General features: G+C 41.0%; 1 protein-coding gene across 1 annotated transcript in view; it reads right to left on the bottom strand.

The window, feature by feature from the left end:
• lamc1 (laminin, gamma 1) overlaps window positions 1-22602 on the bottom strand; it is a 64408-nt gene that overhangs the window by 25626 nt on the left and 16180 nt on the right. Inside the window, exon 2 of the mRNA XM_026936654.3 lies at window positions 2772-3076. Coding sequence (XP_026792455.3) covers window positions 2772-3076 — 305 coding nt within the window. The remainder of the gene's footprint in view (window positions 1-2771; window positions 3077-22602) is intronic.

The following is a 22602-nucleotide window of genomic DNA, read 5'->3' as shown; positions in this document are numbered from 1 at the left end:
AAATAGCTCTGCTACAGATAAAGACACGTCCGAGGAAGCGCCCCCAAATACCAGCCCTCCTCCCCCTTCCTCGCCGCGGTCCCCGAGCGTCCGGCTCAGATGCTTCGGATCTGATGTACACGACTCCTTCAGACTCACAGCCTGCGTCAAAGCCACAAATGGCCGAATTCCAGCTCCAGCATATGGAGCATGTTCAACATCCCATTTATTAACCTTCACCATGTCCATGGGAAGAGGGAGGAAAAACTGAAAGCCAAAGTGACGGGTTGGAGGTCGGGGTCAGGTCCATTTTCAGAACCTTTTTAACAACGTTATTAGTTTCTTTTCAGAGTATCATCACTATATATACAGTATCCTAGCTCTAGTGTTACATCACATACTATTCAAAGCCCTGTTATTACTCACAGCCATTTCTGCTAATACAGAGAGAGCTTAATAACTTAGCAATAACTTAGTATTAAACAAGGAAGTGGAGGTGTCTCATGACAGGACAAGGTTTTACACCCATGAGTCCATTTGGCGAATCAGAATCAGAGTCAAATTTGATTTTTTTGCCTCATTTCCTATTTGGTTTGATTTGTTTTTTCACTGAACAAAACAAAAAGTGACAGAAAATTGTCTGAGGGCCCAAACATTTACCAAATGTGTATAAAATAATAAACACCGAACACAGAGAACGCTGAACCGGCGCTCAGTAAATTACTAGATAAATATTTTAAATGAGTTATTTATACATGTTGCTTGTCACATGCAGATTATTTTCTCTTGTTCGGCGGTAAAAAGATCCAGAGCACATTTCCGCAGCACTACAGCTCTGTTCTTCGGCTCAGTTTAGCAGCTCTACACAAAATCTACACAAAAATATCACCTGCAACCCAAAACGTGTGTCATGTCTGGTTCGATTCATACAGTCGGATTGATTCAGGTTCCTCACGGCATTCCAAACACTCGGAAAACGCGCCAGGGTTCGATTTTAAAAACAGAAAGCTAAAATTTTGTGGCTGGGCTGTTAGTTTTTTTATTTCTAAAAATCCTTACTGACTTTATTTTATTGTTACAAGTCGCTTTATTTAAACTTGGTGCAATTCATGGTGCTGTGACGCACCTCGATGCGAATCCCATCACCTCCTGCACTACACACACTGACCAAGCAGTAGCAGGCAAGCAGAACAGTTTTACTAGGTGGATTAATTAGCTATAAGCTCTACTTTCTACGCACCGTCACCTCATTGTTAAATATATTGAGAGGAAATTAAAAAAACATTAGCCAAACATCTTACAGCCACGACGACCTGCTGACTTTTTTTTTTTCTGAGGATGCAAACATGACATGTTAGACTACAGTAAGATATTTACTATATACGTGTTCAATTCCCTTAGTCTGCATCAACTAATACGCGTGACTAGCCAACTAACTCACCATACATTATTATATTACGTTAGCTATTAACACTTACTAAAATCGCAAATCAGGAGCTTCTACTCGCGAGCTTACTAGCCAAGTTACAATTTTTCAACCCCTGACAGAAGCTGATGAGAAAAAGACTCCAAGGAGGAGAGAGATGAAAAACAAGCAGTCGATTCATCGTACCTAAACCGTCTCATCACTCGACATTAATGAGTTACGACAAAAATCTAATAACTGACAACTGCAACAACAAGCATGGTACTGACGCTATTTCTTCTGAGAGCAAAAGATATTAGCAAACTGTTGCTTTTAAACATTTTCTAACTTGAGCAATAGCTTCATGTGTATTTAATTCAGCATGAAAGTCTCGTAAATTTCGATAACATCAAATTAAGAGCCAAACGATTTCCCCAAGTCTCACGCTTTAGTCACGCATAGTTCACAACAGAGTGCACATGTTTCACAAGCACATCTGGCTCACACTGAACGCACAAATGACGAGCAGACGTACAAACACTTTCCAGATGTGACCACACGCTGCCAAGTGCAATCAGAGCCAGGGTGGGAAAGCTGGAGGCGTCACCTGGCAACCCGCTGCAACTGCTGGCAGTGACCAGCGAGCAGGAGACATGTGGATCTCCACACACACACACACACACACACACACACACACACACACACACACACACACACTGGGAGCTTCTCTTATCGCCAGTCCACGCTCAGCTCTACACCCTCACCACATCCCGCCCTCCCCAAACATCAGACGCTTTCACAACCAGGCGACTAGCTGACTCACTGTTCTCACCTCCGTCACCCATTTAAATAGACTGAGGGAAAGTGTGTGTGTGTGTGTGTGTGTGTGTGTGTGTGTGAATACTCTCCAACTACCAAGGCAACAACGTTCAACAAAAGAGAGTGAGTCCTGCTTCAAGAGTGACCCCAGATTATCAAGAATAATGGCTATAATTACTAGTTAAACATTAGGGTTGCCAGATCTCAGCGGAGGTTCTACCTCAACTAATTAAATCTTAAAAATTGCACCAAAAACCCTGAAACTAGCCTAAAAATTTGGAAAAGGGAATTTGATTATTTTACACTCATAAAGCCCGGACATGAAAGCGATCTTATGTTAGAACAGGTCGATGTTCTGCAATGTGCCTAGCAGTAACAGTTTCCTGTGGGAAACTCTGAGCTGGAAAAACACACACACACTCTCACTCAGCAGCAGCGTGTGTGTGTGTGTGTGTGTGTTTGCTGCCAAAAATGACGACTGTTATTATTATGCCTAAAATTCTTAATGAAATAGCAACCTGCGTGAGAGCACCAGTCAGAGCTAGACAGGCTCGGACAGCGTGACTACCTGAAGCACCAGGCTGTTGTCGAAGTTGTATGCGCTGGGGCGTCCCTCGAGTGTCGAGAAGGCCACGTTTCCTGCGGTGAGCGGCGAGATGTCGCTGAACTCGTCCGTGCAGAGCGCCTGCTGCTCGTCCTCGCCGGTGCGGATGAAACCTCGGTTCACCTTGCCGTAGGTTTTCTCGCACGAGCCGCTGTAGTACTGGTACGGGATCCACGGGCCGTCCTCGCGCGTGCGCTTGTAGATGACGAAGCTCTCGGGGCGGCTGGTGTGGAACTTCAGACGCACGTAGGTGATATCGAAGGCCTTTCCTGAAAAACAGAACAACAAAAAGTCAAAAACTTAGACATCAGGAACTGCAGTGTAATACGTTACGTTATAAATACGTTATAAATACGTTATAAATAGAAATATACTTGATACGTTCAGTTAATACTCCATCACGGCGGCTTGGACCAAGACGAACAAAAAACATATAAGGTTATAAATACGATGCAGGATGGAGGTCACGTACAGCAGCAAGGAAAGAAACATAACGCTTCAGACAACAGGTTCTCAAATTCAGTCGGGGAAAACCGCTCAGAACAGAGCGTTCCTCCAAAAGGAACATATTAATCCCGCTCCCGCCCGCTCCCGCAGGAATTCCCAACAATCCCAGCCGCTCTCACGGACACTCCTGACCAATCCCACTGCACTTATTACTGCTCGCACCTGCACCTGATTTTTTTTAATGGTGAACTCGGTTGTCAAAACATAAACAAAGAAGCATTTGTAACCCGCCGTGACTCTGACCGCGATAAAGCAGTTAGTGATGAATGAATGAAAGCGCCGTACAAGCACCTAATGTGCTCTCATGGCAACCAACCTGCCCTTTTTTCTGTCCGTGAACACTTCAGGATGTGCGGTTACAGGAAAGTAATCAGCGACATGGTGGTGTGATGTGGCCGAACTCTGAGCAGAGTCACTGATAACAGCGTGGAGATTATTTTCTAATCACAGCAGGTCCTGAAGAGGTTAATTCTCCTCTTAATTAACCATGTATTTTTTATTGATTAAATATTTATAAAGAAATGATGCGCTGTATTTTCACTGTAACTACAAACTAGCACTGTGCGATATGACAGTATAATTTCATTATTCTTATATTTTTCATCATTTTTATATTATATTTTTCGTTATTATATTTTTTTATTTAAAAATATAGAAAACAAATACCAATTACAAAATCTCATTGGAAGTAGCTGATTTGATGGTGATGTTTTGTTTACATCTTTAAATTATAACGATTTTTTTACAGAAGTTTCTTAATTTCTTGTTCTTTTCAATATAAAAAACAGACATTTTTATAAAAATCATTATAAAATGAATAAAAGGTTTTCCACAATTATGTTTGTTAGCAAGCCGTGATGCATATCGTGTTTCAAAGAATCGAAGAATGTCATTAATTATCGTGATACATGATATGATATTTTTTGTCCTTTTTTTTTTTTGTTTGTTTTGTCTTGAAAAACGTAGTAGAATATCACATATCGATCGATACTTTACGCATTGTTATGAGTTTTTACTCTGTTTTAATCTGTTACGTCTTTGTGTTTTCACTGTAAAAGTAAAAAGTATTACAACGTACTAGACCTCTACCACATAATAAGTGTCAGAGCGCGTTCCTAAAGAGCCGCTTGTACAAAAACGCCTTTTCTTCTTCTAACACTCCATTCTTTCAGAGGATTTTTCAAGAAGGCCTTTCAGTTGTGACATTAAGCAGCTTGCCGGGTCCTCCAGCAATCCCACTGAGCGTGTAGGAACGTATTCAGCAAGCCTGAGCAGGCTAGGCATGTTCGAGAGGATGAACGTACATCCATACACTGCAAGCCAACAAAAACCTTATGGAGAGATGTCATTTATTTTGCGTGAAGGAAATGACACCATCTTTCAGCGGGGCCACAGGGGGTGACGGCCTGAGCGGTGTTTGCTCTAGCAAAGAATTTGCTCTCCAAACAAATCTGCAAAAGCTAGCAGGGAGAACCAATTATGTGTTGAGCAAACAGGCTGAACTATGTGGATCTAAAGACCAAACAAAAAACCGCAGCTAAAAGACAGACGAGGAAGTCTGCGGAGGCCGAAATCGACCGTTATCGGAGGCGTCCTTCATTGTACTGTGAAGGAAACCGTGACAATAACCTTGCTGACTTCCAGGCACACACGCTCGAGGGAGAGAATATTTTAACAGCAGGATGTGGGGCTTTTTGTTAGCACCACACCATGAGTGAAGTGGACAAACCCAGGCTATTAAAAACACATGAACAGGTTCAGTGATGAAAAGAAAGCTCAAATAACACTTTACAGATAAAGCAGAAAATGATTAGAACGCGTTTGGGAAAGAAACTGGTCCAAGTGCTCAAGAGAGCCAGGTGAGAAGCTCACACCAGCGAGAGCGATGTTCCAACAATGCAGGAACTAATCCACGCGTTCTCACGTTTCTAATGAGGACTTTAAATTCCACTCTATACAAATAGCTGGCAGCGGGACAGCTATGTACTTCTCACAACCTTTAGCACAGCCTCCACCTAAATTACCCTCTGAGCAGTTTATTACAGACGACCGGCCTGAAGAGGAACCATCAGCATTACAATACACTAACTGCACTTTTTTGATTTCCCACTAGTTGCCATGGTTACGCTGGTTTCCAAAACCCTGCACTTGTGTTCGACTCGAGGTCGCAGCTTGCAATTCCCAACCTCCGACCAGCAAACGCAGAAGAAACGCCCTCAACTCGAAATTCCTACTCATCACCTTGGGGTAAACTTCTCAACTGCTCCTGAGTTCCTTCCCATTTACCAAGTGACGTCAAATCAACATGGCCGCTCACAGCATCAGAAGCCAACAAAGCAGCACTTCTTACCTTTAAATGACTTCTATACTAGTAGTTTTTTTAGTTCAATCAACATACAGACATATCTGCTTGTTAAATTTAAAACGCTGACTGTGTAGTTCACTATTTTGGCTCATCACAGTTAGCTGGCTAGCTTGATGCTAACAAAAGACAAACATAGAGGTGTCCATGTTTTATTTCCCCCACTTCGTATGTCTTGTTGTTTTTTTGTCAAATGCATAAGTAATAAAACACAACAGGAAGCCGTTTATTCCTCTTATACCACAGCAATTTGCCAATATTTAGAATATTTAATTTATTAATGAACAATGTATCATGCTTTTTAACTGTTTATAGTTACAGTTAACGTTGTGGAATGTTCTCGAGACAAGTTATTTCGATAAGTTATAACTTATCGTCCGTCCCTCACCAGCCCCTGCTGTTGCTTGCTGGCGTTCCGATAAACAGTAGCAGCTATACAGCTAGTAAAGCTAACTAGCTAAGCACAAATTAAATAATGCGCTAATTAGCGTGAAAAGTGGTAGTTTGATTTGTGTTACGTGTCCACTTCGTACGCAGATTAGCTAGCTACTTTACTGTAGTAGCTACACAGACTCACCAGAGGCACCTACAGTCTCCGCTACTTCCTTATAAGATTTATTTTTCTTCATCATGTCTATTTTTGTCTCTTGAAGTTAATAAGACTAAAAAAAAAAAAAACCCAGTAACTGAGAAACCCCAAAGCGCAAAAACCTCTGAGCTGAAGATTCTCTAAGAGTGGAAAATTTACTGAGTATTAGAAAAGTGCTGACACTGGAGACTCCTTCCACAAATATTAATTAAACATCTACTAACAGAAAACTTCACCATATCAACAATCAAACATTTTTCCTTGTTAAATAACAGAGATGTTTTTTATTAGATTATATAAAGCGCCCAATACACAACTCCCTGTGAATGAGCTGTTGCTATAGAAACGATAACGTATTAGACCGATCTGACCAATCAAAATCAAGAATGCGCCAGTGCTGTGGTACGAGTTTCATAGCGTCTCTTTGTAAGAGTGCACGAATAAATGTACATCAGCTAGGAACTGGCGTATAATTTGTGAAGCGCCTCACGCAATCTCGCAAAGACAAAGACGAGCGTCTGCTGGCGCGGCAGCTCAGAGCTCAGCGCTCAGCAAACACACAAAAGCCCTTCATCTGAGCAACATGGCGGAAAAAATGCTCTCCAAGCTGCGCACAAAGAGCACTTCAGCACTCTGACTAGCTGCTCGGTGGAGCATTTCTGGAGTTCAGAGGCATGGCCGAGGCCAGGGTCACGACCTGCGGAGACACAAATGGCTGTGGTAACGTCCTGCTCTTGTCCCGCTCACTCCAACACCTTACTGACAGGTGCGGGGTTTATTTGCGTGTTCCGTTTAGAGAGCACGTAGACACGTCAGAAAGTTCTCTACAACTCAAATGCATTCACGAACTGAACTAGATTAAAAATTAATTAAAACATACTGCTAAATCGTTTCGTACTTTCAACAGCGTGATTCGAAAATGTCTAAAAGGCGTGTGTTGAGAAACGTTTACGTTCACGCTTGACTGTTGACAGTCCATAATGCACCGGAAAACACCGCATATCCTGAGAGCTACGCATCACTTCCTTTAGAACAGCTGCTGGAAATTCAGCAAGACCAGAACGAAAATAAATAAATAAAGCCGTGCTGTTCTCCACGCAGCTGCAGCGAGAGGTGTTCCTCGGACCTGGGAAGCTGCCTGAGGGAAATGTTCTACTGCTCCGGATCCCAGGAGAGAGGAATAAACATGCAGCAGGACTGCACTAAAAATCATTACACTCTTAAACATGTATTTAAAAACTTGCACGCTTCCACACGCTTGCATTGTAAATTTAGATTCTAAAACGTACGTTTAATATTTGGCAGTTTGTGAGTACTAAGCGAGTGAAAACTCATGGCCTGAACATCACTGGAACCGAGTGGTGGCTTAAATCCTGAAACTCTGAACCTCATTCCACTTAAAGTGCAAGTCAGAGGAGCTGGAACTAATACGGAGGAAGCGACCAGTCAGTTAATTCATAAGGAATAAAACGAAATGTGGCGTGGAGCAAAATAATCCATATTATATTAATATTTTCTTATAACAGCACGTCCTGACGTGTTTTATTTCTCTCATACAACAGCCATTTGCCAACGATCACAATTCACAATTAATTTATCAACAAACAATAATGTTTTTTTAACCATTTTTTGTTACGTTTAATGTTGGGGAACGTCTGTATCACTTACGTTAGAGCAGCTATAAACAGTCCTCCCTCACCCGCCTCTCATCTCTCGTCTCTCTCTTTCTCTCTCTCTCTCATCTCTCTCTCTCTCTCATCTCTCTCTGAGTTAATAAGACAAAAAAATTCTAGCTTGCCGTGTTGCCGAAGAATCGGAAAGCTTGTTCCGAAGACTTTTTCCCCGTTGCGGAAAACGTACTGACTGTTATAAAGTACTGAAACTGGAGACTCCTTCCATTAATGTTACAAAACATCTCCTTAAAGACCATACCAACATTTATCCATTTTGTTAAACAAAAATTGTTTAATCTGTTTATTATTAGTCTTAGGTAATGTAGCTCGTCCGCCAGACAAGTCCCTGTGAATGCGCTGTTGCTATAGTAACGACAACATCAGAACAGGCGAATTATTACAATGCTATTATTTTAATTACAGCTGGAAATACCGTCAGAGCTGCTGTCATAAAAACAAATGTAATAACTGCTTCATCAATCAGATGTCAAGAACGGTGTGGTACAAACGATTGTAAAAAAAAATTTTTTGAATGGAAGCAAACAAAGCATCTGTTTCCGTAGCAACTTTCAGGCGTGATTAATGTGATGTAGTTTGTGTTTTCTAAGCAATGCGTTTATTTAGCAGACTTTATGTTCCCTTTAACTTTTGGAAAATAAAAACATACAGTATGAGAGAGTTCACTGAGCTTCACAGAAAGCCTTTGGGGCAAACTGTGGGTTCACGCTACAACGTTCTGAGCTCCCGACTGTATGAGCTGCTCTGTGTCTGTAAGGTCAGAGACGGAGGAGGGGGTTGTGCTATGTCTCTGGTTCCCTGGTGGAATGTGCTTCTACAGAGCAGAGTGACGCCAGCCGGGGGAAAGGGGGGAAGCGGGGTATACTGACGATCAAAGAAAGTGGATGACAAGTGACTACAAGAGACGGTGATTATAGAAGAGGAGCAAGAAGATAAAAAACTGAATACCGCCTGTTGTTTGGTTTAAAGTGAAGCGAAATCGCAAAACAGGTCTCCAAAAAATACTAAATTACTAAAGCAAAATCCAAAGCAGTTGGTCCACAACAGGTGAGAAAACCATGTAACACCTCTTTGTCTATAAGTCAGCCATGTCTTTCTAAAAAGCCCCACTGTGTGGTTTAGTGGAGCTTAACTGCTCATTAAACAACATGGGAAAATGTTACAGCAGCGTGCTGAGGCTTATACTGTGAACATAAATACAGGCCTCGCAACCCAACTGATCTAGGACATGCCTGTGAAAGCACCAGAGCTCTCGAAACCACCACAGAGAAACAGAAACGGCTGAAAAGTCGTTATCTCAGCAGTGTCCTGTTCAGATTCGACCAGAACTTTCAGTTTAAACAGCGTCTGGCTTTATAACACTCTGTCTACGTATTTTTGCTGAACCTTCCATTAGTATCAACTGAAAAGCAGCAAAGAGACGGTTATTATTTTTTAAAAAATACTATATTTTTAATAAGTTGGTGTATTATTTCTTAAGAGTCATTATGAAATCCTGTTCCTCCCGACAGCTAGCTGTTAGTGTGTATTGACGTTAGGTTAAACTTATACAAGGATACGACAAAGATTCTACAAATTTTTTGTTGTAGCCAAGAATTCCTTTAACAGGAGGATAAATTCACCTCAGTACAGATTTATTATAAAGTATTTATTAGAGCCGTAGATCTTTCTGTTTCTGAACTTGCTCCCAACAGAACACTTGAGATTGGCGTTATTTATATTAGTCTACTTGATGGTGAGTTAGTGAGGCTTGAATTAAACACAAATGTTCACTCACAAATGTTCAGTAACTGCTTATGCTCATCAGAGTTGCGCTGAATCCGGGGCTTTTCCCAGGAACACTGGGCGTGACGGGGAATACCGCTTGGATAGGACGCCGGTCCGTTGCAAGGCAACGTGTGCACACACACACACACACACACACACACACTCAACCCTAGAAGCAATTTATCTTAGCCAATCCACTACCATCTACTGGCATGTTTTTCTGGAGGAAACCCACGCAGATACTAACCCGACTTCAGGAACCCTGGAGCTGTGAAGCAGCAAAGCTCTGTGCTATGATTAAACGAAAACCCAAACAGCTATAAGAATGAAACTATTATATTAGACCAAAGTGTTCTTCATTCATGACAATCCAAGTACTCTGAGAGTTTATAAGTCCTGTCATGGATGTCTGGTTTAATGTTTAAAAAGGCTATTTGATGAACAAATAACACAAATAGCACATGCTGAGTATTTGGAACCCCATTTATCATAAATGCTTTGTTTAGTTAGGAAGCAAGAGCAGAAAGCTATGAGAGCTCCTCGATTTATAAAGACCACAGATCCTTCAAAACTAGCTTTGCTTTCCACGAATACACATTTTCACTCAACCAGCGCAGATGTGCAAAGTTTAACACACATGAGACATCAGAGTTCATAATACAGAACAGATTCAAACCCAAGAGCTCATGAAACAGAAGCTCTGTGTGTCCTTGTGTTTTTCTGCTTTGCATTGCCAGAGCTCACAATCGCGCTGCTCCTCCTTAAATATTCTGCTACAGTGTCTGAGGAAAATCATTTAAAATACAATAAGAGCCTCAGTGAACTCTTGCATGCTACATGGTAGTTTAGCGGTCAAAGGGGCCGCGAATGTTCCAGAAACATTCATTCATTTGCTCAAGTTACAAAAGACTCGTTTATGAAATGGAGAGCTTGTCCTCGCAAAACGTCCACCAATCATCGCTCAAGAGAAGGTGCTAACAACTGGAAAGGCTGATCAGATGACACGCTAGTCTTGCTGGTTTGCGTGCGATATGTAACACTAGCTCACACACAGGAAGTGAATCTAATTAAACAAAGACTGTTTTTAAGCTAGATTAAAAACTGTTGTTAAAGGATAGTCATCCCAGCTTCTGCTTTAGTCCATGAGGAGCCCTAAGATTCACTGAAAACGGCGCTTAACCCATTAGCGTTTTCCACTCATTCACAAGTTTAAAGGTCAGTCCCGCCTTTTTAATTTGAGAAATTCCTTTGAACTTGGACACACACACTTGACAAAAGAGTTCACGCCTTTTCAGTTCACTTCTGAATCACGCCAGAGACCTTCAAAGGCGTTAGATGTTAACTTGGCCTGAGCTAACTCTGCTAAGACAAACAACTGACAAACAAACCAGCAGAACAGACCAAACACACGGGGCCTCTCTGCTAGCTACAACTCACAATCCACGATGTTTGCTGGAAGGAGAAAAAAAAATTTTACCACAGAAACCCTAGCGTATGATGGTGGAGGAGACGGCTCCATGCTAACAGCATAAACGCCAGACCAAACACTACAATGTTCTTACTGCTGCTTTGACTGAGAAAGCCAAAGCTCTGCAACATCATAGATGTTATGACTATAAAACAGATGTTTACGCCTCATTTTCTATTTCACCTTATACCACAGCACTACTGAATTCTCCAATCTCACACACACGATAGCTTTACAGCAACGCGCTCGCTATAATACGTTATCGTTTCTATAGTAACAACTCATACACAGGGACGTGTACGGCAGACGCTCCACAAAAATCGCATCCTGTAAGTAGCTGCTTGTATCACATTTATGGAAGCAGTCTCCAGTGTCAGTGTTCTGTCAAAGTCAGGAAAGCTTCCACTACGGGAAAGTCTTGCGAAAACGTTGTGCTTTCACGCTTCACGCTTAACTTCAAGGGAGAGAGAAAATAAAAAGAGTGACGGAACAGCTGTTTACAGCTGTTACAGTGTAAGTGATAACAGGAACTGACTTGTCTCATGGATGTTCCACAACATTTAATTTAACTATAAAAGCACAAAGTGATAATATTGTAATATTTGACATATTGCTATAGTATAAGAGGAATAAAACATGATTAAAAAAAAGGGCAGTTATAGGAAAATAATCAATTTCCGTGTAGTAACAGTAACTTGGCTTCGTGTCATGGTTTTTTTTCCCCATTTGAACATTTGAAACAGCCTGGAAACTTTGACAGAAATTTCTGAGAAAACGATGTTAAATCTGAAGTAACAAAACACTCCTCATCCCTTCCTCAGCTAAGAGTCTCCACTTCAGGGGCCAAAGCCAGGTAAGGTTCTGCTCATGCACAGCGCTCTGTCATTATCCACAGCACAGGTGAGCTACTGAGGAAAGCAAGCTTCAAACACTTCAGCGTCAGCTCTGAAAAGGCAGAAATGGCTAAAAACTCAAGGCAGTGACACACACACACACACACACACGCTTGAGTCACCGTGCTACGCTTCAGCTCTGTCCATGTGCTTTGTCTTAGCTGAGAAAAACACTTCATGTGAAATTACTCTCAGATGTGAACATCGTGTTTCATGACATGATCTTATTTATTTTTCAGTTTCGGTTCCTACAACCTCCTGGCTTTCACACTGCTCTCTGAAGAAGTGAGGTAAATGTGAACCTGGGCCTCTTCAACACACACACACACACACACACACACACACACACAGGAAAGAGAGAGAATGTCCAGAGGAGAAGCCAGGATTAGGGGGCGCTGTGAGAATCCAGAGGGACGCCTCGGCCCAATTAAATTTCCTCCCATGACCTCATCACATTCCTGCTTCATGCACTGAACAATCGCAGCTTTGACTTTCTTGACGTGTGGGCATGACTGTCCTCTCTTCCCCTGCGCACAAGTTTTCACCAGCTGCCCGTCAGCCAGCTGCGAGATATGCAGAACATCTGTTTGGCTCTTCACTCCCACGGAACCTAGCATGAGACTGACGCATACGGTATTCGGTTACATTTTAAAGATCCTTCTCTAAACACGACTAAGCACTTGAAAATGAGTAATTCTGAAGTTATATACATCCGGCCCAACACGCCAAACATGTACCAAGAGCTCTTCCCGTGTTAAAGCGTGTCTGTCTACGTGATCGACCAACACGAGCATTAATTACTCACTTCCCTGAAGTCGTCCATGTTAACCGCTCACAGCGATCTCACCACTCCCACCAGCCGAGAAAGAAAAACCGGCAAGAATTCGCGAGGATCAGCGAGGATCAGCTAATCGCCAGTTTGGTGCCGACCCAGTGATTAAAAAAGTCTCCTCATGCTTAAAAATGTTGTTTTGAAATAAAATGATGCGAAAATGACGTTAATGTTAAAAGTGGAAACAAACAAACAAACAAAAAAAATCAACAAATGAACAAACAAATACACAAACAAACAAATCATTAAGTACTTAAATAAATTTTGAAAGGATTTATTGTCTTATTTGAAAAAAGATATGAAATGTACATTAATTATTTTTAAAAAATTAAGTAACTATTGCTCGTACTTAAATAATAAATAATCAATAAAAATAACTAAATAAACAAAAAAAAAATAGATTTTTATTATAAAATATCACTATAAAATATATATAAATAATATTAAATTATAGAAACTAAAAGATTATAGAGGTTATATAATCTCATTACTATGAAAGATTTTATACATACACATTTTTATAACTGTAATTATACCAAAATAAAACTATTAAATAACTTAATTATTACATGAGGTCTGTGTATATTTATTTGTGTATCTATTTATTTATTATTTTATTACTTTTTGGACTCTGCTTTGTGCTTAGATGTGAACCGCTGCAATTCTGATCTTGTTCAACAAATTTTTTTCAAATCCTCTGCACTGTTTTTTTTTCCCTCGTGCACTTCCTCCTTTATGGAGTAACTCTGGCAGGAGAAGCTCGGGAGTCACGGATACTTTAAAAACCTCTGCACATTAGCCACTTCAGCGCAGCTTCCTAGCAACATGCGTGCCCAGTTTAACCTCCAGCTCGTGCAGCAGGGCTTGCTTTAAAAAGATCCAGGACTGCATTTCCCTTTCTGTCCTTGGGAAAGAATAGACACTATGATGTTCACTTGCTAAGATTAGCGAAAGGAATAAAGCAAATCTTGTCCAGATTAAGCGGTGAGCAAACAGAGAGGTTTTATTTGGAGATCACGAGTGGAGGAGGAGGAGGAGGAGGAGGAGGAGGGTGCACATTTACAATGGAGGAATGTGAGGAATGCGCTCAAACACATCGCCAGAGACGAGTTTGCTAAATGGCATGGATGAGAGAGAGCTTCTGATGGTGGGATTAGGGAGAGAAAATTATATCTTCTCTCTTCTAATCTCCATATTTGACCAGATTTCTCTTCCGGCTGCTCAGAGAAAGGCGTCCTACTCAGTGTTCGTATATAAGCAGGTGCAAATGTTAAGAGGTCAGAGGTGAACGTGGGAGTTGCGTGCTTTCAATTACTATGTTAAAGAGGTCAAGACAAACTTAATGTGCTTTATTTAGAAAAAAAGAAAAAACAGAAGCAAGGGTATGTGGGTATGTGTGTGTGTGTGTGTGTGTGTGTGTGTGTGTGTGTGTTCGCGCCTGCATCTTAAGCTCTTCACTTCTTCGTCTGGAGAAATCCTCTTAAATCATCCTCTATTCAGCCGACACCCAGGTGGCTATTCAGAGCTTCATGCTGGCTTGGGGAGAAGTCAACACCGTTAAGGTGCTGAGCCCTGGGGCCCGGGAGGGTGCGAGACCCCTGGGGTGGACCTCAGGGCAGGGTGGGAAGAGAGGGTGAAGACTGGAGACTGAGGAAGGAGGGACGACGGTAATGACTGAATCAGATGCTCGTTAGAGAGCAGACGGTCCGAGAAAACGCCGGAGTGAGAATCAATAATGGCCCGGGGTGACACGAAGGGGAGCGTTAGGAATAAACACACAGCAGATAATTACAGAGTTTCTTTAAAGATTTCATCAAGCACAGTTAAGTGGAAATTTAAAAATTTTTTTTTGAGGCTTCGTTTGCTCCTGCTTCGCCTGCTAGGCCACCCATAAAGCCACGAGCTGACCAACACAGGTAACAAAGATGAGCGCAAACGAGAAAAAGCCCACCCTGATGGCTCACGGAGTAAAAAAAAACACAAGAGGAACAAACAGAACGACTGAAGGACTTCCTGCTGTGTGAAACAAAATGCTGCATTCAGGCTTGATTCAGGGGCTCACGAGATCTGAGCCTTTTTTTCAAGTGAGACCTCACAATGAATATTAGCTTTTACACCTTTATCTTAGTGTGAGTGAAGAGATTAAGGGAACAGCACAGTGCTGAATTTGATTCTCAAATCTGTTTGGTCAGAAGGTGTTGATTAATTTTCTAACAGCAGCTCTGACAGTAGTTTCCGTAGAAACAGCTCATTCACAGGGACTCGTATGGCAGATATGATGTGGTGAAGCTTTCTATAAGGAGCAGTTTATTTAACATTTATGGAAGGAGTCTCCAGTGTCAGCGTTCCGTATCTGTCCTGAAGACTTTTCATTGACTGCAAGAGGTAAAAAAAGAGACGCTGGTGAACGTCAGGGAACGACTATAACTCGCCATTATAACACATCGTTATAACTAGAAATGGACGAAAAGCACCGTGCGTCATTCTTTAATAAATTAAAAACTTTAATCTTGGACATATTGCTGTGGCGTAAGAGGAATAAAACACTTCGGGAGGTATCAGTAATTCCTTTTCACTTCGGGACACATCATTTTCCTATAACAGCGCTCCTCTGAGTGTTTTATTCCTTACGTTCCAAATAAATGACTTCAAAAAGGTCCGATGTTCAAACTCAGACACTTCAAAAAGAGAAGAGTTTATCAAAACAAACCGCAGCATCCATTATTGTAAATACCATCTCACATCACCTCTTTCACTTTTAATACAAATAGAATTTTGATACCATTGACTGTAAAAAAGAGATGGCTGAAGGCAGTGATATTCTTTACACCACAGCACACACACACACACACACAAACACACACACACACACAGCAGATACTCAGGAACCACATCAGACAGGATTCACAGACAAGTCTTTGTGGTACACTAGTCATAACAATGGGCTTTTCTGCTCGCTGCAGCGGCACACATGCTGGTATCTTGTCGAGTTTAAGACAGCTCAAGGACAGCGGCAGTGAGGAGTCTGATCTCTTCCTGTCTGCTGTTAACATCAGCGAGTTACACTTAGTCTCAACACATTCTATTCAATATACATGAAGTGTAATACAGCCTGAAGTGTGGACTATTTGGATTTTCAATAACTGCTCTTTACAACCGCGATGAGCAGAGATGCATCTCAGATGAGCTACAACTGCAGAAGTCTACGCTCGGTTCCACTCCTGTCAGACAACAACAGAAATCTGAAATCATGAAACCTACAGGCTTCCACAACATTATATATAAATATTATATGGAATTATAAATGGACAAAAAGTACAATGTGTCATTCTTTAAGAAATTAAAACTTGTAATCATTGATTACTCGTTAAAAAGTTATTGGAAGTCTATGGTAAATTAGATAACCAGTCATTACAACCGTGATGAGCAGAAAAGCATCTCAGAACGCACAACACGTCAAACCTTGGGCTAGAACAGTACAAGACAACAACGGGTTCCAGTCCTGTCAGGAAAAAAACAGGAATCTAACGCAACAGTGGGCAAAGACGGAGAGTTTCACACAAATTTTATTCGAATACTTGGTTGTTAGATCTTCCAGCCTGCTAGTTCATGTTTTATGAAGTTCCTTCAACATATAGGAACAAGACAACGAAACCCAGTTTACAGTATAGTCCATACAGATAAAGCATTCATGGAGAACCACAAATACTACAAGTTGCAACCTGAAACCAGCTTCTTAATGACTTTCTGCTCAACCTATACCTGAGCAGTTAATGATAAACTGCCACGGCAGTGAAATCTCTCCGAAGGGAGTGCTCTTTTGCCCGGCAATTACTTTGCTGCTCATTAACTTCAAGCTTGCTCGGCATGTGAGGACCTCTTTCCAAATCTACAAACATTCAGAGGCCAGATAGCAACTTGAATTTGAAATCGCACAAAGCTCCAAGGACAGGGAGAAACAAACTGTTTCCTTGGTTGGCGAGTTTTCCACTATAAATCAAGACCTGCGTAATTTTATTTTAACATCGGTGATAAACATGGAACAGCTGCGTAAACAGTCTGAGGTCCTGTCAAACTTCATGTGAGGAGAAGCTCCCAACATAGCTCACCCTGCACCGGGGGATGAAGTATTTTAGGGCTCTGGTTGTGAGGAGGAGGAGGAGGAGGAGGAGGAGGAGGAGGAGGAGATGTCACTCTTTCTAATTAAAAAGGTGACAAAATTGCCCATGTTTAAACAGCAACTCCAGGGAGTTTCAGGAAACATGACTTTAAAACGGTAAATTGTATTAACTAAAGGCACATGGAATTATTTCATTCTCATGCTGTCAGAATGCATCTTTGTGCTGGTTTATCAGACTTAAATACACTTATCAGTCTCAGTGTAAGATCACCAAATAAATAAATAAATAAATAAATAAATCAGGCTAAATGTAATTTAGAGGACAGGAAGTGGTGCGTAGTTCACCGGAAAGCTGTCAATGAGAAACCAAAGAAATCCAAGTGTGAATGTTAAATCCCGTTTCTACTGCTGTACTGAAAAACTACAGAAGGAACTGATGTGTCTGTCTCGTGCTACGTTCAACTAAAGGTCGTAACTTGTAATTTCCAACCTCTGACTAGAAAAAAAAATAAAGAAAACATCCCCCTAACTCAGAAAACAACATGGCTGCTCACAGCATCGGCAGTAAACATGGCGGCATTTCTTACCTTTAAATGTGTTATATGATGTCTACAAGTGTCTGCTGTAGATCAACCAACATCCAGACATGTTCACTTGTTAAATCTGTAACACTGAGTACACAGTTTGAGGTTTTGAGGAGGAAAATATACCTCATTCATCTCAGTTAGCTGGCTACATGGAGGAGTTTCCTCATTTGGAAGTTCAAACACACGTAGGGTCGAAAATGATATAAATCCGAGCTCGGGTTTCCCGCTTCCGGGGTAACGTGAATACAGCATTAACAACATTTACAAACTCCTAAATGTTGTGTTTATTTGGGATTTTTTCCTTTCATACTTCTCCTGAATGTGTAAGTGTAAATCTTCAAACACATTTAACATCCGAAGTCCAGAACCGAACAACAAAAATGAAGAAACTGAGCCATAATCACTATTTATTTATAAGCGTCTCACTTCATGACATCATTCATTCACCGTGGCAAGGAGCTTCATTTCTCATTATGAGTAACTACTCACATCATGGATATCGTCTCTAGTGGAGCGTCTGATCCTTATAAACATGCGCTATCACTGTATACGACTGAATAAAGCTCATTCGCTTGAGGAAATAAGCTCAGTCTGTGTGAAGACTCTTCTCATCACATTTACAAGCAGTGTTTATTAAAGGGGTGCGAGGTGATGGCGCTTCAATGAGATTTTAATTCCACAAACGCCTCCCATTTAAACACAGACGTAAGAGAGACATAACAAGACTTTCTGTTATCATGTTTTGCTGATATGAAGGCTTTATGAAGGCGTGATCAGCTCCTGAGAATTAATGGACTCCTCCATTTTGTATGTTGCATATTTAGAGCTGAAAAATGAGCACATTACACACATTACAGCTTCAACCAGCAGATAAATAACAAACACGGAGCGTCTTCCTGTGATTGTCAGATACCTGTGACTCAGACGGCGGTGACTCTAATGACGACAAGCAGCTTCGTTCAATTTCTACCTTCTTTCCCTTGTGCCTTGGTTTAAATTTAAAATGACATTAAATCTGCATGTGTAATACTATTGCGCCATCTTTCACACACACACACACACACACACACGTATGCACACTCGCTCTTGCAAATCCTGTCTGTGTCTGATTTTGCTAAACAACAGTATTCCACTCCCTGAAGCGATTTAGTATTTCCTGTGAAAAACATCAGATATGGGAAACAAGGATGCAAGCCAAGCCAACAAACACACACACACACACACATACACAAACACACACAAACACACACACACACAGCATCCGCTCTTTCTACCTACGCTTTTGGAAATCTTGGCTGACTCAGACAAATCAGGGTCAGGGTTAATAGAGGAGGAGGAGGAGGAGGAAGGAGGAAGGAGAACACCAAGAGCCAGCTGTAAGCAGTTCCTGTGCTCCACCTCACTGACTTCATCATCATTAGCAAAAAAGTGTCCTGAAATCATCAGGCCTGTATATTAAAATAACATACATGATCCAGAGCAGCTTGAGAGCATGAGAAGGCCTCACAGCTGGCAGGGAAACACAAAACCACAGGCACCTCACTCCGCAAAAAAGAAAAGCTCATGATAGGAGTCTTATCAGCTGATCGATCTAAAGCCTGAGCTCGTCTCTCGCTACCTGCTGCTGGAGATAAAACCTCGCCAGCCTCCTGCTGAACTTATTCTGGTCTGAAGATTGCCATCATGAGACTCAGACTTGTTTAGTCTGGACCTGCATGAGACAGATTAAAGAGAAGATCCTGGCTCGAGTTGATCAGCATTATCACGTCGATACTTTATCCATTTTAAACATAAATACAGTACGACGTGTGAGCTACAGGGACTAGAAGTACTGTCTTCTGGATACGTGGCCCACAGAACAAACTAAGAAAAGAAATAAGCCACAGATCTGTTACACTTCGTCAGCAATTTTACGATGACAATAATAACCAAGAGCTTCAGCTAGGCTACCTTCAAAGAAAAATTGTTCAAATTTAACTGTTTTGCACTGAATGTATTAAATATCAGACGCTAAAACTGTGTAAAGAAGCACTAAACTTACGCAGTTTATCTTTTCTCTTTGCTTACGGTGTCTTTGTTGATTTATTACTAACTAAACAATGAGGGTATCAGAAATTTACCAGCTAGCACACTACGCAATTAAAAACTCCAATATGCTACCCAGAGATCTAACTAACTAGGCAAAAAAGCGGTAGCTACTTTAATATAATAACCACAGAATATTCTACAGTCTACAGATAAATAACGCAAAGCTACTTTGCACTACAACCAATTTTGACACGAGATTACTGCTCATAGAAGAACACGATGAGAAGCGAAGTTTCTGCGTATCGTTCCTAAATATGTAAAGATTTTCACTTAAATCTATGTACAGATGTTTTAATTACTTTCCTGTTTATAAGGACCGCCTTGTCGACACGTTTCCAGTTTAGAAAGCTTACCGAAGGCTTAGATAAAGTTTGCAAGGCATGTTAATTAGCATAAACTTCGGTATGCTTTTCAGCCCTGGACAAACTAGCCGTGCAAATCCTTCAGAAGAAAGGAATCGCAGATTAATTGGAGTGGTCTTATCTGCTGGTGCTAAAAACAACTCTGAAAAGGCTAAAACGGGACAGCCGGCTATTGAACAGCTGCTCCGGCTAACGCAAGGCTGAAGGAGCGGGAGGGAAAATCTGCCGACTGTTCCGCTGCTTCAGGACACAAAATGGCTGAAGGGCAGGCGGATAATAATACAGTAACCTGCATTCTCTGTCTCGGCGTACGACTGCTATTCAGTAACATGCACGAGATGTAAAGAGCAGTAATTATCTCCTCTAATACCATGTACAGCTGCATTCTTTTGAACTTTGTCATGTCTTGATTTATAAATCACGTCTACCGACATCAGCATTACAGGCAAGTTTCGCTCAAAGATCTATTATCTTTAATCAGATGGTCATACAGGGCCGTATTCTGAGATAAGGATTCTAATCTCGACAAAAAAGTTATTAACTAAATTAACGTGAGCTGCAAGTGTAGCAGACGACTGCTTGGTCAGCTTATCCTTCAAACCATGGGCATGTTTTCTTTACATGTGAGCGCATGAAATTAACAAAAACTTTATTTTACAGTAAATTAAAGCATGATAAAATAGATGATTTCATGACCTCCATTCAGTATCTTCTGGCTTCTTTAAGTTCTTTAAGCACATGTATCTATCGCGACAGGACATAAAAAAATAAATGCAAAATAATAGGATGTGCTGGATCAAGTGCTATTTTATAAGCTCACAAAAATGGAGGGTGGAAGCCATGTTGTTAAATTAAAGGTGCAACAGTCAATTTCTTTTATTCCTTACTTGTAAAAATAACATGGAAGATATGTAGAACATGACAAAAAAAACAATGGGGTAAGTTTAAACTGCTGAGAAAGCTGGTAAAACTTTTCACCCGCCGCCCCCCCAAAAAAAACACACACAAACATGATTGTTTGACTCCAAGGTTAGTGCCAGTTTGTGTATCCAGCTGCACAGTACGCAGTAGGAAGCAGCCCAGATGTTATTTCCCTCAATAATCTGTAGCTCTCTGTCTCACATTAACACCACACTGAGTCACAGTGTAGTAACTTCAAGCCAAAAAATGCTGCATGTCTTCAAGATGTTTTTTTTGTTTGTTTTTTTTGCAGAACACCGTGATTAAAAACTCAGAGAAGCTGTGTATCCTCCATCGATTTTGTTTAACACAAAAGGAATCAAATTAAACAGGCTATACTTAAACAGCTTCACTAAACTATTAAACTGCTAAACATTTTACTACTACAAAGAAAATCAAAAACACAAAAAACACAAAATATGAAGTGAAACAATATTATTATTATTTTTTTTTTTTAAACATTCAGTCTTATTGCTCTGTTTTGTCCTTGTTCTGTAAATAAGATCCTTGCAAATGAAATCAGTTGGTCTCTATTGTTTACTTTAAAGCTGCTCTAACAGTGCTGGGCCTGAAAACAGTTTTGCGCACAGCGCTATGTGGAGCAAATCTCCAAACTGTGCTCTTACATTATAACACATTTCTGTTGTTGGTCAAGTAAAGAAACCGTCAAATATAAAAAATCCATGTTGATAATTTTTCAAAATTGATGGACAAAATTGTCCTTTTGGGCCAAGTTGGGTGCCAATCCATTGGCAAGGTGGCGGAAAGTCTCCCAGCCCTGGCGGCCCAACAGACAAAATGATGTTGAGCCAACATTGGTACCTGATCTTGTCCCATCTGAACGGCGGCCCAACACTGGCGAGGTGGATTTAAAGACAGCAGAAAGTCTGGTACCCAACATTGACCCAACAGACAAAATGATGTTGTCCCAAAGTCAGCCATTCTGTTGGGCCAATGTTGGGTCGGCTCAACATAATTTTGTCGACTAGCAGGGTGGAGTTACGGTGGATTTAAAGCTGGCAGAAAGTCTGGTATCCAACTGAACGGCTGAGGTTGGCCCAAGATCATTTAGCTATCTGGACATTTATGTCAACTAATTGTTGCAGCCCTATTTCATACATAAGTAAGTACATGCTGTACAAATATAATATGTAACACTAATATGTCATTTTAATATGAAATGTGTGTGAGAACATGATTAAAAACAGATGACTGTCAAACGAAACATTCCCCAGTTACACTGACAAACATTAGAGAGACATGATGGCAGCCATGTGCCATGTCTTTCCATCTTAATCAGTAACCACTGACACCGCAATCTGAGTTGTAAGACCTTTGTGCTACTAGTTCCGTGTCTGCGCCGAGCTTATCTCTTACAAACAGCCCGAGACGAAGGCCTGTTCTCCATCAGCAATAACGAGCTTTTATTCAGCTACCTGAGGGGGAAAGAAAAGCACAAAAGAAAGCCCCAAGCATGAGCTGCAAGTTAATAACAAGAAAACTCTCCCTAATTCAAACTTTATTGTAGGTGACAATGTAATATACTGCTAGGCATGACATGTTTCTGTC

The sequence above is a fragment of the Pangasianodon hypophthalmus genome, chromosome 4 (assembly GCF_027358585.1).
Source record: "Pangasianodon hypophthalmus isolate fPanHyp1 chromosome 4, fPanHyp1.pri, whole genome shotgun sequence".
NCBI classification, from domain to species: Eukaryota; Metazoa; Chordata; class Actinopteri; order Siluriformes; family Pangasiidae; genus Pangasianodon; species Pangasianodon hypophthalmus.
The sequence above is the reverse complement of the archived record's forward strand: the minus strand, read 5'-3'. Positions and strand labels throughout refer to the sequence as shown.